The sequence below is a fragment of the Dendropsophus ebraccatus genome, chromosome 5 (genome assembly GCF_027789765.1).
Source record: "Dendropsophus ebraccatus isolate aDenEbr1 chromosome 5, aDenEbr1.pat, whole genome shotgun sequence".
In the NCBI taxonomy this organism is placed as follows: domain Eukaryota; kingdom Metazoa; phylum Chordata; class Amphibia; order Anura; family Hylidae; genus Dendropsophus; species Dendropsophus ebraccatus.
In genome coordinates this window covers 121611753-121628920 of record NC_091458.1, presented here as the reverse complement: position 1 = coordinate 121628920, position 17168 = coordinate 121611753, and the positions used below count along the sequence as shown (strand labels likewise).

Below are 17168 nucleotides of genomic sequence, written 5' to 3'. Positions count from 1 at the left end.
CTTTAAAAAAGACACCTCCAAATTTTTTCCTTTTCTTGTTTGTGGCATTTCTTTTTAAAATCATGTGTTCTAGTTCTAGTGTTTTTGTTAATGTTTTTCCCATAACAAATCATGTGATACGATAACCTAAACAAAAAATATTCTGTAGTACATTTTATATTTACTTACTGACTTTCAGCAAACATCTGCCTACAGTATTTCTGTGCCGAATGGAGTGATCTGCGATGGTCACTACAACTACATTGACAGAGCCTGCAGTGTTTAGATGATGATCCCTGAGCCGCATGATGCACCTTCTTTATTTAAAGGGAAACTATCAACAGGTTAGACTAATCTAGCCTGCTGACAGCCCACTATTGTGCAGGAGACGCTGAGGATGAAGGTATGTCTCTTACCTTCATCCTCTGCACTGTTCCGGTGGCCGGCTGGGGGCAGATCAGTGCTATGAAGGCGGGCAGTGCTTGTAACAGTGCCCCAGTGCTCCTAACAGTCTTACCGGACTGTGAAGCAACTGCACCAAAACAACACAGAGGAGGAAGGTAAGACACATACCTTCATCCTCGGTGTCTCCTGTACAATAGGGGTCTATCAGCAGGTTAGATTCGCCTAACCTGCTGATAGTTCCCCTTTAAGTTGCCATGTTAAGAAGTGTAACCTTTCAGTCCCTAGACTATAGGGGAGATATGGGCTGCTACACACAACCATCTTTAAGCTAAGGGACTACATTATAAGAATTTGTAGGGACATTAAGATTGATGCTAAACATTGCATCACATCTGCATCAAAACAGGTGGGACACAATGGTAGGGGATCTGTTTTAACCCTGCTTGTTGCTGAATTTGCTCTAGCGATACGCAAAGACACAGGAAGCTCTTGATCCAGTGAGAAAAATGTACACCTCACATGTTATAATAGTGGAAGAGGTGTAGTAATTTTATTTTAAAGTGACTCTGTACCCACAATCTGTCCCCCCCAAACCACTTGTACCTTTGGATAGCTGCTTTAATCCAAGATCTGTCCTGTGGTCCATTCGGCAGGGGATGCAGCTATTGTCATAAAAACAACGGCCGGGGCTTACATTTGTATATGCATTAGGCTGGCACACCCTCTCCGTCCTTCCTCCCCACTCTCCTCATCATTAGGAATGATCCAGGAACATTTACTGCTGTTTGAGCTTTGCACAGGTGTATTAACGATCCAGCCCATGTTCATTATACACACAGGTGGGGAATAGGAAGCAATCTGCCTGGAGCATTCCTAATGATGAGGAGGGTGGGGAGGAAGGACAGAGAGGGTGTGCCAGCCTAATGCATATACAGATGTAAGCCCCGGCCGTTAGACACAGCGCTGCCAGATTAAAAGTTGTTTTTATGACAATAACTGCATCCCCTGCCGAACGGACCCCTGGACAGATCTTGGATTAAAAGCAGCTATCCGAAGGTACAAGTGGTTTGGGGGGGACAGATTGTGGGTACAGAGTCGCTTTACATGCTCACTGTTGTTTCAACACACTTTGCATAAATCAACAGTTCACTTTGTAATATATCTTATCATAACAATGTAGTGTTTGAGGAGGGGGCCTTGAGGTCCGGCAATGTGTTTAGCAAGGCTCAGGATTTTAAAGTTATTTAAGGGGTTGTCCAGGCAGCATGTATTATAGATAGAAAGATAGATATGCTCAGGAAGGGGGTAATGAAAAAATAAGAATATACATTTATTTCCCTTGCTCCTGCACCACTGCTGGTATTACAGAGCTCCGGCCCTTGCTGTGTTACGCGTCTAGGTTTGGGGATGTGAGGGTTGTGCATAGAGCATGCTGCCCTGTGCTGAATGATGATTTAAAAAGTGCAGACAAGGAGTGAATGCAGCGAACTAGCAGGAGTGCTGTGGGAGGGTAGTAGGCACAGTGGGAGGACGGAGAACTCTGGGGATTGTATTACTGAGCAATTGCTCAAACAAGATATGCATTCAGTTACGCAATGCTATCTGCTTCTGTGGCATGTTTATTTTTTATTACCTGATGCCAGAATATTTCATTAATGATTGAGACTCGACAAGATGTGTGTTACATTTATTATGATTATTATGTTTGGAGAATACAATCTTTTACCACATCACCACGTGCAGGTACGCTAACTCTACAAGCGTGATAGCTAAATCGCTAAAACCCGATCTTGCACACTCACCGCAAAGAACTATACATATTGCCAGCTAAGGCACATCAGCACGGACCATCGATCCCTAATAGATTTCTATGGATGAACTCTGCTGATTGAACATATACACCGCGGCTGCTTTTATACCACCATCCATATAAGCAACTGCAGTGTATACAGTCCGATAATTCACCCCATCTTTACATATTGATGAACTTTACGGATGAGCCACATATCCAGGACTCACTCAAACTTTGCATATTGCCCGTTTGCCCATTAGTGCTCATCATGATTCAATAATCATTTAATTATTGTTTTTATTATTGTTTATTATTGCACATCAGTGCTTATTTCTTGCTTGGATTTGCATATATTTGCTATATTAGGGTCAAATGGTTTTTTATACATGTTTTTATATATGATTTTATATTTGATTGTTTCACTTTCTATACAGATTGGTTATGGTACCATAATTTTTAACTCATTATTTTTACTTATTAAGTAAAGTGTTATTTAGTTTATTCTTCTCTCGGACCGTCTATTGTTTATCATTTACTATTTCAATCATCACACGACATTATTTTCAAATATTCTCTGACTTGTCTTGAGGACCTATACTTTTCTTTTACTTCTTATTTATATTCCAGTCTGTAGGGTACAGACACTCCATAGGTTAACCTCGCCAAGTCACTAGCAGTTGAACTCACACTTACCTAATCCTCTATTGCAATTATGTTTGGAGAATAGCATTGAATGTAAAATAATGGAATATTATTTTCATCTTCAGGTATATAATATGGAATATACCTGGCAGTGTGTAGAATTTCTTTAATGATAAATATTCCTAAGTCATGTTAAGACATTGACAGAAATTGTTTTCTGATTTTCTTTTTTTTTATCCTGTCATAATAAAGCTATTATCCAGTCCAAGTGAAAACAGAACCAAGTGATGACTCTGGTATGTTACTTTATATAAACTCTCATCCTTACATTATCAAACAATTACATTTTATCAATTGGCTCAGATCACATATCAGGAAAAGATACAAATCCCAAAAGCTTGCCCCATGGCTGCTTATCTGTAGCTGCAACTGACAGTAATATGTTAAGGACTCTGCAAGTTTTTTTGTGACACTAAATGCCCCCACAAAAAAAACATCAATTTCACTATTATTTTTACCATGCAGCAATGATAACATGGTCTTTTTATTTTGTGTGTTGCCACAAGTGCAGCAATACCCAGTATGTATGGTTCCTTTTTTTTACATTTTTAATGTGTTTAATGAAAAAAAAGATAGTTTTACGTTGCTGCATCTTGACAGCCTTCTTTTTGTGGGAGTTGTAGGATTTTTATTGGCACTATTTTTTGGTATTTAAAATTTATTGATTAGCATTTATTTGTTGTTTTTTTGTGGAGTTAGTAATTCTGCAATGGTTTCTTTGCAATGGTTTTTTTAAGTAATAATGTGTAAACATGATATGATTTTAATTACATTAATTTTATGAAAAATATTTAGTTTTTTTTTACTGTGCACTTTTTTTTCAATAAACTCTTTGCTTTGATTATTAACAGAAACATGCTAACACTCATGTGTGTTTTTAATAATAGAAAATTCATTTGGGCCTACATCAGTGACCATAAAGCATGAGGCTGATGATAAGGAATACTATCAATTCAGATTCCAAGGTATGGTGATCCTTTTATTTATTTTTTAATATATTTTGTCATATATGAGTAGGTAAATGCTTTAAAGGGGTATTTGACCTCAGGTAGTATACATGCCGAATCATCCTCCTCCTGGAGACTAACCATTTGTTCCATACTTGTTATTACCTTTTCAGTCTCCTTCCCCCAGTTCTGAGTTGCTGCTTTCTGTTGAAGACACATAAAACTGTTTGTGAGCTTTCCCCCCCCCCTCCCTACTGAGACGGCTCATGTAAACACATGTAAACAGCTCTCTGGCTGACTGTATCAGCACTCTGTAATCCAGGAAGGATTAATCATAATAAGGTCATCAGTAACCTCAGATTAAGGGTGCATTCACACGTACATGATCTGCAGCAGATCCGCACCAGATTTGATGGCCTAGATTTGATTTGCTTTGAATCTGCAACTTCAAATCTGCGCCATCAAATCTGCTGCAGATCTTGGACGTGTGAACGCACTCTAACACTCCCAACATCAGAGACAGTAGGCCAGGGAGACTGTTTACTTGAACTGCCTCGAAAGGGAGGTGGGAGGGAAACTGAGAGAACAGCTCACACACAGTTTTCTGTGCCTTCAGTAGAAGGCAGCAGCTCAGAACTGGGAGAAGGAGACAGATTCACTGGCCAGTGGCATACAGACAGAGGCCCCATAGCACAGGAAGCTTGTTGTGTAGATATTAGTTTCTGGCAACCATTACAGTAAACTAAATAGCAAAGTCAAAAAGTTTTTTTATTGTTTAATGTTAATAATTCATGTCATAATGAAATCTTGCCTTAGTGAATAAAAATAACTAATTACAAACATATATGCAGTGATATCATGCTAAACATTCTGTTTTCTACTAGGACATTGTTATGGAGAAGAACCTGATAAAGCAGCAGAAGTGGAACACTCTGGAGGTTAGAAAATAATTACATTGCGTAAACTATAAAAGCTACACATAAAACCGCACTCATGCTTTGTAAAGTGATAATATTATGTCCCTGTCCTTGAAGTTGTTTTTTTTATACTACATGGCTATGGAAGCAGCTGATTGACATCTCTATGAGCACACCCTAATGCTTCTCTACCAGTGACTCTCCCAGTTTAACTGGACATAAGATACCTGTAGGTTATTATTACACACATGCTTGGTCAGTGTAAAAGATGGCTTGTTACTTATGCACATCTTCCATACACTGTACTGTACTACGACGCTTGGTGTCATCTGCAAAGATATATACATTCCTGTTAATCCCACCCTCTGTATTGTTAATAAATAAGTAAAACAAAAATTCATCAGCAAAATTCCCAACAAAACCTGTATGTAAATCCCCTTATTAACACACGCATAGTTTACTGGTTTATACTGTGGATTTGTCCCCTGTGTGTGAACCCAGATTAACCCTGTTATGACCCATGTTGTACAGTTACAGCATGACAGCCAGGGCAACACATGCTGTAACTGTATGCATGCCTTTGCTATTATACTGTAAGGAGCTGAACTTGCTCCATAGAGGGTAGGGACTGGCTGCTATCAGCTGCTGGATACTCAATCAGTGACATACCCTGCAGTGTAACTGTGGGGGTCCTGATTGGCTTTCCTGATGGCCAAAGGTCTAATACTTATATCCGGGAGGTCTAATCGACAGACTCTAGTAGCAGATCATTGATATCGCTGATCAATGCAATACAATGGTAAAGCATTGGAAACTATAAGCAAAATCTAACGATTTCTTATTAAAAAGTGGGTGTTCAGTTTTACATTTCATCTGTAGGCTTGTTCTAGTTGTTCTAGTCTATATACTCTTGTGTATGGTCATCCTAATATATCTGTTATTGGTCCCCTGGTAGCTTTATCATTCAGTTGGTTATGTAGGTATATGTAATAAAGATTCTTTACTCTATATTATATTTTGATGGTCTCGCTTTCCTTTGTATAGGTTTGCTTATATAGTGTGCTTAGGCCCTTCCCCTCATTTGGATCATTTAGCTCCACCTGTGCTATAGAGGTTATACACTATTTAGTAGCTGGGTGGTACTCTGTATTGCTATTATAGCTTTATAATAAAACCGAAATATGCAACGCCATTGTTGCTGTTGAATTTTCAGGCACTTTAGTGGAGTCCTGTTGGAATGGAGCCTTGGGCAACTATGTACTTAATGCATTATACATTTCTGTTCACCCTCTGTATATAATATATATCACATATATTTTCATAATCTATATCCTTTTTTTAATAGAGGAGTATGTGCCACCTCCCAAGAAACAGAAGAATACAGAAATTAAACCAGTCATTGACCAACCTGTACAGTGCAAGAAGAAAACAAGAGAGTTTAATTTTGGTAAAGTGTCTGAGTCATAAATATACTCCTTACTGTGGAAAATGCACGGTATCGGGAGGGAAATACATTAAATAATTATTCATTATGACTGGAGGTTCATGGTGCACATAACTAATCTTAAGTACATGATTATATTCAAGTGATACTGTCACCCCCCCCCCCTTACTCTTGTTTTATTTTATCAGTGGACCGTGTCACCTAGGCGGGGCTTCACTGCAGTTGTTCCCCAGTCGATTTTAAAGCAGAAAGCAGAAATACAGATAATAATCGAGTATGCAGCACCTAAGCTGGATGGTGGATGGTTTAGAGAACCGCACATAGAGTGAAGGGGTGACAGTATCACTTTAAGCATGTTTGCCTGTTCCACCAGTAGTTTATGTTAGCCTTTGCTGTTCTTTGTGAATAGGCTGATGACCGATGCTAACCCCATGCCAGTACCAATACAGATTATTTTCTGTAATCCGGTCATCTTCAATGCCTAGGAAGTAGCCTAGCACATTACCCCTATATAGTACCAATATTGTGATTAAAGTGCAGTTGCATCCAGTGACTCTGATCATATTTGTTCACTTTCCTTTTTCCCCCATTCGGTCTGGATCACTACTTCCAGCCATGAGTCATCTTTGCAGAATGTATTGGCTGGGGTCGGGGTCTGACCTCTGGGAACTTTACTGATCCTGAGAATCAGACTGGTCGGTCTTCATTAACTGTTGCAGATATAGCCATGCATGGAAACGGCCACTCAGCTGTTTTTGTATTCCCAATTCCCTTTAATGGGAAATAACTGTGCAAGCATGGGTCTTCATTTTGAATAAAATTGTCCGTAGTATGAAAACCCCATTCAGTTTACACTTGTCTAATTTCAGTCCTTGTTTTAATCTTCTTTTAGAAAAATGGAACGCGAGAATTACTGGACTAAGAAAACAAGTGGAAGAATTGTTTGAAAGAAAGTATGGTATGTTACATATTGTATGTAACTTTATGTTGTCCTCCATACACATGACATAACTGAACACAGCACTGTAATTTGTAATGTAATGCCATCTTCCCTCAGTCTCCGTGATCACAGTAGAACATACAATATGGAACTAGCACAGTCGTGAAAAAAATAGCATATTTGTTGGAAAGCTTAGCTCAAAGTATTGTGGATACAAAAATATGTAAAAAAAAAAAATAGTACCCTGCATGAACATTGAACATTGTATCTTCTTGTGAAAGTGAAAATTGTGTTTATGTATTCCCTTAAAAGCTGACGCAATAAACGTGATTGGCCCAGTATCCATTCCATATCACCTTTTCCAGTCTAATGCAGAAGATCTTTATGTGGAAGGGTTGCCAGAAGGAATCCCATTTAGGAGACCTTCAACATATGGAATTCCACGCCTAGAAAGAATACTGCTGGCAAGAGAGAGGCTCCGATATGTCATCAAAAAGTATGGTTGTTAGTGTTCCTGCAGCTGCAGATAAGAGGAGGCCAATGCTTTTATCATGTTTGTTTATCACATATTTGTCTGCACTTTGTCAGCCCTTTCATTTAGGGCTCGTTCACACAGAGCAAAAGCAGCTGAATTTCTGCACTGAATCAGCGCTGAAATTTCAGCCGTTAAAATAGGTACAGAGCTAATTTCCATTGTGTTGAATGGAAATTTTGCTCTGCAGTTCACACGGTGGAATTTCCGCACTGAACTAATCCGCTTTCCGCCAGAAGAATGAACATGTTCATTCTTCCGCTAGCGGAAGCCTATACAAATCAATGGGGCTCTGATTTTCTGTTTCAGCGCGGAATACAAGCGTAATACAAGCGGAAATTACTCGCTGAATCAGCGCGGAAATGGGGAAAAAAGGGGGGGAGGAGGATTCTAGTATATATTCTGGTATAGTCTAGTTTACTCGCCAAATACTCGCTGAATGCATGCGGATTCAGCGCGGATTCCTCGAGTATTCCGCGCTGAATTTGGCAAGAGCTGATTACGAGCTGAACACTTTCCTAGCGGAATACGCAGGGATTCTGCTTACATTGTGCTTATATTCTGCTCGGAATTCAGCGTCAGTTGATTTCAGGTGGAAATATTTCCTCGTGTAATCCGCCCCTTTTGCTCTGTGTGAACGTAGCCTTACTTTTAGGCATTTTTCATATTTTCAAAACAAGAATGCCTTTATTTTATTCACTTTTTGGACTACTCACAAAGCCCCTTATTTGTTTTCTTAGCACTGATCATGTTAACCACTATTTTCCTACTTGCATTGAATTACCCTTCCCTTTGTGCATCAGCATCCTTAATTTCTGTTGTGCCTTTATGTCTTATTTTTTTAAAGTAAACCAGCCTATAGTTAATGGGGAATATTCTTACTTCGTCCCTATTGAAATCTTAGTATTATAGTATTATATGGCACCAGTTTAAAATGAATGAGTCACCAGAGAGTTACATGTGCATGTGCATAAGCATCTAGACGGGGTGGCCGGTTGGGTAGCAGATTGATGCCAGCGCAGGGATTCTGTTGGTGCAATCTTTTTTTTCAAATGCTGCCTGATTCCTATGCCCGCCGCCGTTCTGCAGCGGCCCAACGCTATGCACTAGAGGTAGGCCCCCCCAGTGGGACCATTACATCCCTCCCCCCCTGGGACATGGCTCCATTGATGATATATAGAGGTTCTATTATTTGGTATCTGTACTTTTCACTGAATAGTCTTGTGGATGTAAATTTTATTGCAAAACGACACCCCTCTAAGCCCAGCGTTCACACCCCATTTTGCAAAAAGTTCCTTCTAGAGATGAGTGAACCTCGAGCATGCCCAAATCCATCCAAACCCTATCGTTTGGCATTTGATTAGCGGTGGCTGCTGAAGTTGGATAAAGCTCTAAGGTTGTCTGGAAAACATGGATACAGCCAATGACTATATCCATGTTTTCCACATAGCCTTAGGGCTTTATTCAACTTCAGCAGCCACCGCTAATCAAATGCTGAACGATCAGGTTCAGATGGATTTGAGCATGCACCAGGTTCGCTCATCTCTAGTTCCTTCCCATCTTACTATTCAGTAAAAATAAAATTGTTACCGAGTGCACAACAATATCTAAAGTACATCTGAACTCACTCATTCACAAGTACACATAGGTGATATGTTTTTTTTTTATTTTTGGCCATAATTGATTTACTGTACATATGCTGTTCCACAGTTTCCGTTATCATTGTGTTATCATTAGAGTTTATCCATCACATTTTATAATGTTGCCATTTTCTTGGAGGTCTGTCTGTACAGTCTAAACTTATAGTCAGTGACTTATAACAGCACACATTATTGTAGACAGAATGACATTGTATTTTATCCCCCAAAAATTAACATCCTCTAAATTTACTTGTCAAGTGAATGTATGTAACATCACAAAACTTTAGCGTGCTTTCAATTATAAAAACATCTGACAATAACATTTATTTTAAAAATCTCCTTAGACCAGAACTTCTGAATATTCCAAGAGAATCCATAACCATTGAAAGGACAACTACAGGAGGTAGTATTACTGTCATGTTCCTTTTACATTAAGTTACAGAACTACCTGTAGCTATCGATATCTGTCTATTTATCTATCGTTATTGACATTTGATTTTTTTGCTTATGTAGTGATAGAAGAGTGGTATAGTCGGATAACCAATTTAAGAAAAATTGTTGATCAGCTGTTCAGTAAAAAGTTTGGTAGGTGTTACTGTTTTTCACCCTTTTATACATATATAGTATACAGTATGTACTATGGTTTGCAAATGGAAATTTGTTGCATGAGGTATACTACCTCTGATATTGTGTTTCTCTGTGTCAGACAGGAACTGGGGGTGGGATTTGCTGCTGATTGGAGGTACCTGGTTGGGTTGTAGAATGAGGGTTACATATACATATACTATCATGTACATGTTTCTACAGTTCTCTGGATTTCTGCATCAAACTTTATAAGGCTTGACACCGCTGCTGTAAAGGAAGTGCGGTGTAAACACAGTATTCAACAGATTAAATAAAAGTTAACTATATGTTTTCTGCTATAGCTGAAGCTTTGGGAAAGACAGAGCCCATGGCTGTACCTTACCAAAGGTTTGAGGCCAATCCCCTTGACATGTACGTGGAGGGGCTGCCAGATAATATTCCCTTCAGAAGTCCATCTTGGTATGGGATCCCTAGACTGGAAAAGATTCTTCAAAGTGTCAACCGGATCAAATTTGTAATAAAAAAGTAAGTGGTTTATATACGGTATTGGTAAAAGTTGACGTCCATTTTTAACACCTATGATCATAAAGCTCAATTCATAAATCCATAGTCCAGCCCGTAGCCACAAACCCACAGCTATGAACAGGACTACAGACGTGCACCCGCAACTGTCTACAATCTGTCGGGATTGTATAATGGCTGGCTGTAACAAGTATGGGTGTATATGGGGCCATAGAAATGAATGGGTCCTTATTGTGTCCGCGTTTGTGGGGCCTAGCACTGCACTGAGTATTTTCCCAAAGCAGTTTTTGGGGAACATAGCTGAGAAAGATATGTGCACATTCGTATCTGTGTGGCCTACTTTCATCATTGGAACTATCTGCACAGACACAATAGTCCAGACAAACACAGCTGCTACTTTTGGGACTTTTGGGTGATTTTTTTTGTAAACAACAATTTTTTTTTACATTTCTCTTTTGTGGAATTTCTTCCCCCCGCAAAAATGCAGATTTGCTAATAACATTTGCTGTAGGCCAAAACTGGATAAAAACTTTGTTTGAAGAACAGATCAGAAAATGCAAAAAAACTGCTCAAAAAACATTCAAAATACAAATAAAAGTTCTGAAAGTTTGAGGCTTGTTATGAGGGTAAAGACAGACTTTTTAAGGTTCCAAATGAGTCTCTGTTTGCGCACCGCAAACAGAGACTCATTTGGAACCTTAAAAAGTCTGTCTTTACCCTCATAACAAGCCTCAAACTTTCAGAACTTTTATTTGTATTTTGAATGTTTTTTGAGCAGTTTTTTTGCATTTTCTGATCTGTTCTTCAAACAAAGTTTTTATCCAGTTTTGGCCTACAGCAAATGTTATTAGCAAATCTGCATTTTTGCGGGGGGAAGAAATTCCACAAAAGAGAAATGTAAAAAAAAATTGTTGTTTACAAAAAAAATCACCCAAAAGTCCCTAGCGCTATTAGTTACGGATGTACAGTTGAACTTCATGTGAACGCTAATGAGGTGTTCCAGTGCAATGGCTACCCCACCTAATGAATATTGGTACTGTTCTCATATTTGTTAGAGGGGGTGGACCAGGGTGTATTGGTGCACTGATGACGGTAGCCCCACCCCCAGGGCACTAAATAGCATATAAAATAGCCTACAAATATCCCCAAAAACTGCGCTGAGGATTAAGGTAGAAAAATCACCTTCATCCTGAGCGACCCATGTGCAATAGTCACTTGTCAGCATTTTACATGGTTCTAATTTACGGTTAAGTGTTTCTTAACAAATTGAGCTTTACAAGTGAGGTTCTATAAACTATATATTAATTCTTGTATTTCTTTATTTAAAATGTTACCTTTTACAGGCCGGAGCTTCTTACACAGACAACCTCCGAATCCATTCAAAGCAGAACAAATGCAGGAGGTATATATTACAAGAGCTGATACTTACCCTGTAAAATGTGTGAGTGCTTCTATAAGCAGAGACGGTCCTCCTCATCTTTCTTATCTTTGTTTTCTTTGTTTAATTCTCATAACTTGCGACTTTGGGAATACACCGGGCACTTTGTGTGTCTCTTTTCTAGCAAAAGAAGACTGGAATGTTAGAATTACTAAGTTAAGGAAACAAGTTGAAGAAATCTTTAACACAAAATTTGGTAAGCAATTAGACATTAATGTTTTTTTGTCATTATTGCTATTATTAGTACTCGGTCAATGACATGGTGGCAGAATATGGGAAGAGAGAAAAGATTATTGAACATAAGAATAGTAAGTAACATTCATAGTGTTACAACAAATAACACTCTATATTTCTGTTGACAATATGCATCACATCCGATACTCCTGGTCTTTTCTCTCTCTTTAGACTTTAGTTTTATTAAATTAAAAAAATATTCTTCTAGTGTTTTATATACCATCGCTATGTAATGTTTTTGAGATGATGATTTAACATATCCTGACTATTCACACTTTGGAGTGTTCCTCTATAGTTATACCATGTACAGTGCTGTGGAAAATTATTTGTCTTTTTACCCAATTTTTGCTTGTTTGTCACATTTACATTTTTTGACAATCCAACTAATTTTAGTTTAGATGAAGACCGGCCCCACTTTTCCTGGCTAGATTTACTAATAGATGCATAGCTCATTGTACAGACGGCCAGCCCTGCGTCTGGCACAGGCATTGCACAACAGTCTACACTGCTTTGGAGATTTTTGCCTGGTTTACACCTGTTTCCAGGCATAAACCTTGATAAATTAGGTGCAGGAAGAGGCCTACTTAACCCTAACAACTGGTTGTGCCACCCTTACCAGTAACATCTGTCCAACATCTGTAACAATCAGTTTACAGAATATTATCCTAAACTTTGACATTAACTTAGAATAATCTTCTGAATCAGGCTGATTTTACAGATTATCCTTCGATGTAAGGGTATGTTCACACTAAGTAAAACAGACAGAATTCCATGGCGGAACCCCTACCGCAGAATCCCGCCTGCCTCAGTGTGGTTAATGGGATGGCTCCTCTTCCCGTATGTCAATTCTTTGAGCAGAGAGCCGCAGAGAACTGAAGCATGCATGGAATCCCATTAACCTCACTAAGGCAGGCGGGAATTCCACGGCAGGGGTTCCGCTGCGGAATTCCGCCTGTTTTGCTCAGTGGGAATATACCCTAATAAAGACAAAGATCAGCCGCTGTCAGCTGAGTAGGCTGTCCATCAGTCAGGTTGGGCATTTTCCCTAGTCATCACAATTTGGGGGGGGGATGCTTTCTGACTGGGGTCCTTGGATCTGTCAGGCTCGGGAAGAGGTAAGAAATCAATATTAGTCATTTTCGCCCCTGCCGCCTGACAAAAGTTTATGACCGGACTTCTCCTTTAATAAACATGTAGTGTTGGGGGGGGGAGTTGTTTGGCAACTGTATCTAAGATTGTTTTATTCCCTCCTCCTCTAATCTCAGCACAGGCATTAGGACTCTCAGAAGTAGTAAAAGTCCCCTATCCGGTATTTGAATCTAATCCAGAGTTTCTCTATGTGGAGGGATTACCCGAAGGAATTCCATTCCGGAGCCCCACATGGTTTGGAATCCCTCGGCTAGAAAGGATCGTCAGAGGAAATGCCAAAATCAAGTTTGTTGTTAAGAAGTAAGTAGTTTCTTGTTTAGTAAATTGTATCAAAAAGATTAAATGACTTCTAGGCAGATGAAGATCGAAAGTTCTGACTGTCATGTAGTACTCAGGACCTGGAAGCAGACTTAGCTTTTTCACCTATGCAGACAATAGCCCGAGTGACCCCTATCTGTAAGGGGACTATTACACAAAGCGATTATTGTCAGTACTTGGCTGTTGACCGTCCATTCCAAATGATAATCGTCTTGTGTAATTGCTCATGCTGAAAGGCAATGATCAGCCGACATGCAGGAACAAAAATTCTGGTCTGCTGGCAGTCACTCCATGTAATAGGAGCAGCGGCAGCAGACCGCTGCTATTTTCTATGGGCTATCGTCCAGGCAGCCCCTTCCACAGCTCCCCGCTTGCTGTTGGTGCGTGTAATAGCACTGACAGAGCGCAGGGAATGAGGAGCAATCATCCCTTCTAGGAGTAGATGCAGACCCACTGCCATTTTAAGAACAGATGTGGTGCATGTAGAGAATATAAGAATAAAAAAGAGGGAATTTATAGCTTGCCTTTAACGGTGTTACTGTTCATATCTTCTATAACAGACCAGAGCTTGTAGCACCACACCTGCCTCCTGAGCTTGCGAGTAAGATAAATGTGGAAGGTAAGGAAATCTTTAAATGCCATAGTGGATTTCATTTGACTATGTAATTAAATTCCAGTAAAATATGTGTAAGAAAATTTGTTAGCCCCTGGTGTACCACTATGTCCCTATTGTTATTACTGTAAAAGAACGTTTTGGTACATCCAGTAGACGCTCACAGGAGCTTTAGGTGACAAGCTTTTATTTATACTTCCAACTTTTAATTAGCAATCTGGACCTTCAGACAAAGCCTGGGTCATGACTGCTCATTAGTCACCAGCGATGCCACACCTGGTATATGACTCAATATAATAGCACAAAGAGACACACACATTTTTTTTTTAAAGCTTAAAGGGGTTGTCCGGCGATAAAAAATTATTCACAGAATAACACACATTACAAAGTTATACAACTTTGTAATGTATGTTATGTCTGTGAATGGCCCCCTTCCCCGTGTTTCCCCCCACCCACGCTAGACCCGGAAGTGTGGTGCATTATACTCACCGCATATCGTGTCGTCCACGGTCTCCGATCGTCAGCAGTGATGTCTTCTTCGGGAGGCCGGCGGATTTTCCCGAGTGCCGGCAACCCTCTGCAGCGTCATCCGAAGCTCAGCCGCGATTGGCTGAGCATAACTGTGCTCAGCCAATCGCGGCTGAGCGGCTGATGACGCGGCCACGTCATCAGCTGCTCAGCCGCGATTGGCTGAGCACAGTTATGCTCAGCCAATCGCGGCTGAGCTTCGGATGACGCTGCAGAGGGCGGCCGGCACTCGGGAAGATCCGCTGGCCTCCCGAAGAAGACGTCACTGCTGAGGATCGGAGACCGTGGTCGGCACGTGACAGGTAATGTATAGCGCACCACACTTCCGGGTACACGGGTGGGGGTGGTGGGACACGGGGAAGGGGGCCATTCACAGACATAACATACATTACAAAGTTGTATAACTTTGTAATGTGTGTTATTCTGTGAATAATTTTTTTATCGCTGGACAACCCCTTTAAACTTTAGTAGATACAGCAAATGCAGCATTTAAACATAGCAATATCTATATGCATAATAAAAAGCAAACACATCACCCATTGTTATTCTCTATCCAATGGATAGGGGATAAGAAGCCCAGATGAAAATACACATTTAAAAGGTAGATCCATTGTTATACTGGCATTCTTGTCTCCTGCCAGAAGGGTATCTCTAACAGCAAAACACGCAGCTAGCTGATCAGGGAGTTCTGCATGTCCTGCAAGTACAGCAGTACTGCATTATAATACAGTGGCTTATTGCAGACATATACATGTATAAAATGTATATAGTGAAAGTGTACCTGTCACAGTTCAGCTTTTTGAAGGTTCTGCATGCAGGCACATCTGCTGACAGAAGTTTGTTTTGCTGTGGAAACATCCCAGGCGTCAGCAGGTTCCATGCACAAGTCCTATTCTAACTTAAAGTGGTTATCCACGACTCTTGTCTCCAGTTCAGGTACGGTTTGCAATTAAGCTCCATTTTGTTTAATGGAACTGAGCAGCAAAATCCCGCCCAAGCTGGAGACGAGTGGGGCTGTCTCTGGAAGCCGATCTCATTGATTTATGCAGTATAACTTTACTGCATAGATCTCAATGAAAGATCAGTGTTCTTATACTAGAAGTCCCCCAGGGGGGCTTCTAGTATAAGTGTAAAAAAAGAAAAATATTTTATTAATAAAAAGCCCTCCCCTAATTAAAGTTTGAATCACCCCCCTTTTCCCATATTATAAATAAAAATAAATAAATAAACATGTTTGGTATCGCAGCATGCATAATCGCCCAAAATATTAATTTATTTAATTTCTGATCTCGCACGGTAAACAGCGTAAGCGCAAAACAGTTCCAAAGTGCAAAATTGTCCATTTTTGGTCGCATCAAATCCAGAAAAATTGTAATAAAAATCAATCAAAAAGTCGCATATGCGCAATCAAGGTACCGATAGAAAGTAAACATCATGGCGCAAAAAATTACACCTAAGACAGCCCCATAGACCAAAGGATAAAAGCGCTATAAGCCTGGGAATGGAGCGATTTTAAGGACCATATATTTGTTAACAATTTTTACAAGCCATCAGATAAAAGAAAAGTTATACATGTTACATATCGTTGTAATCGTAACGACTTGAGGAACATATATAACAAGTCAGTTTTACCCCATGGAGAACGGCATAAAAACAAATACCCCCCAAATAAACAGAATGCGTTTTTTTTTTCAATTTCACCACACATAAAAAAATTTCTGCTTTTGCAGTGTACTTTTTTTTTTAAACTCAGTTTTATTAAGGATCCAAACAATAAGAACATTGTTACATATATTACATAACTGCTAGTATTAAGAGCAGATCAACAGTAGCGTCAGGAGTTCTATACAGCTATGAAGGACGCAACCAGCGCCCAACAACATACAAAAACAGTCAGGTAACAGAGCAACATATTATCCAAAAATCAGAATACAAATGTCACATTAGCAGTAGGTCTAAAACTGTGCACATACAGCGTGCATAAATTAAGTCGGACCCGCACCCTCCGAGGCTATTGTCAGTGGGGACTGACACCATGGATCCCATATTTTATTATACTTCTTAGGGCACTTTCTGTGCTTATAAATCACTTTCTCGTATGCGGCAATTGTATTAATTTGTAGCTTCCACATCTGAACGGTGGGGGGGCGGGGGTCCATCCAACGGATGGCAATGGATTTCCTCGCTATAAATAAGGATTCTCTAAGCATTATGCGGGTATGGTGCGCCCACTCCTCCTCGTCTAGGAGCCCAAACAAGCACACAGACGGGGTGAGGGGGACAGGGATGTGTACCAAGGTAGTTAGGAGCTGTGTCACCTCAGACCAGAATAAAGCTATATGTGGGCAGGCCCAGACCATGTGCCAAAAATCGGCCGGTTCATGGCGACATCTAGGACATGCTGGGGCCACTATCCGGCCCATACGGTGTAGCCTCAAGGGAGTGAGGTATGCCTGGTGTATGAAGTATAATTGTATAAGCTT

General features: G+C 40.0%; 1 protein-coding gene and 1 long non-coding RNA gene across 2 annotated transcripts in view; one reads left to right on the top strand and one right to left on the bottom strand.

The window, feature by feature from the left end:
- Window positions 1–17168, top strand: part of GTF2I (general transcription factor IIi) — a 49356-nt gene that overhangs the window by 10766 nt on the left and 21422 nt on the right. The window contains exons 8-20 of the mRNA XM_069971162.1: window positions 3071–3114; window positions 3766–3843; window positions 4710–4763; window positions 6088–6189; window positions 7079–7144; window positions 7439–7622; window positions 9643–9701; window positions 9812–9883; window positions 10225–10408; window positions 11749–11807; window positions 11968–12039; window positions 13343–13526; window positions 14105–14163. Of these exons, the coding sequence (XP_069827263.1) occupies window positions 3071–3114; window positions 3766–3843; window positions 4710–4763; window positions 6088–6189; window positions 7079–7144; window positions 7439–7622; window positions 9643–9701; window positions 9812–9883; window positions 10225–10408; window positions 11749–11807; window positions 11968–12039; window positions 13343–13526; window positions 14105–14163 (1217 nt within the window). The remainder of the gene's footprint in view (window positions 1–3070; window positions 3115–3765; window positions 3844–4709; window positions 4764–6087; window positions 6190–7078; window positions 7145–7438; window positions 7623–9642; window positions 9702–9811; window positions 9884–10224; window positions 10409–11748; window positions 11808–11967; window positions 12040–13342; window positions 13527–14104; window positions 14164–17168) is intronic.
- Window positions 1–17168, bottom strand: part of LOC138792974 (uncharacterized) — a 46296-nt gene that overhangs the window by 11109 nt on the left and 18019 nt on the right. Inside the window, exon 2 of the long non-coding RNA XR_011363195.1 lies at window positions 11835–11963. This is a non-coding gene — a long non-coding RNA (uncharacterized lncRNA). The remainder of the gene's footprint in view (window positions 1–11834; window positions 11964–17168) is intronic.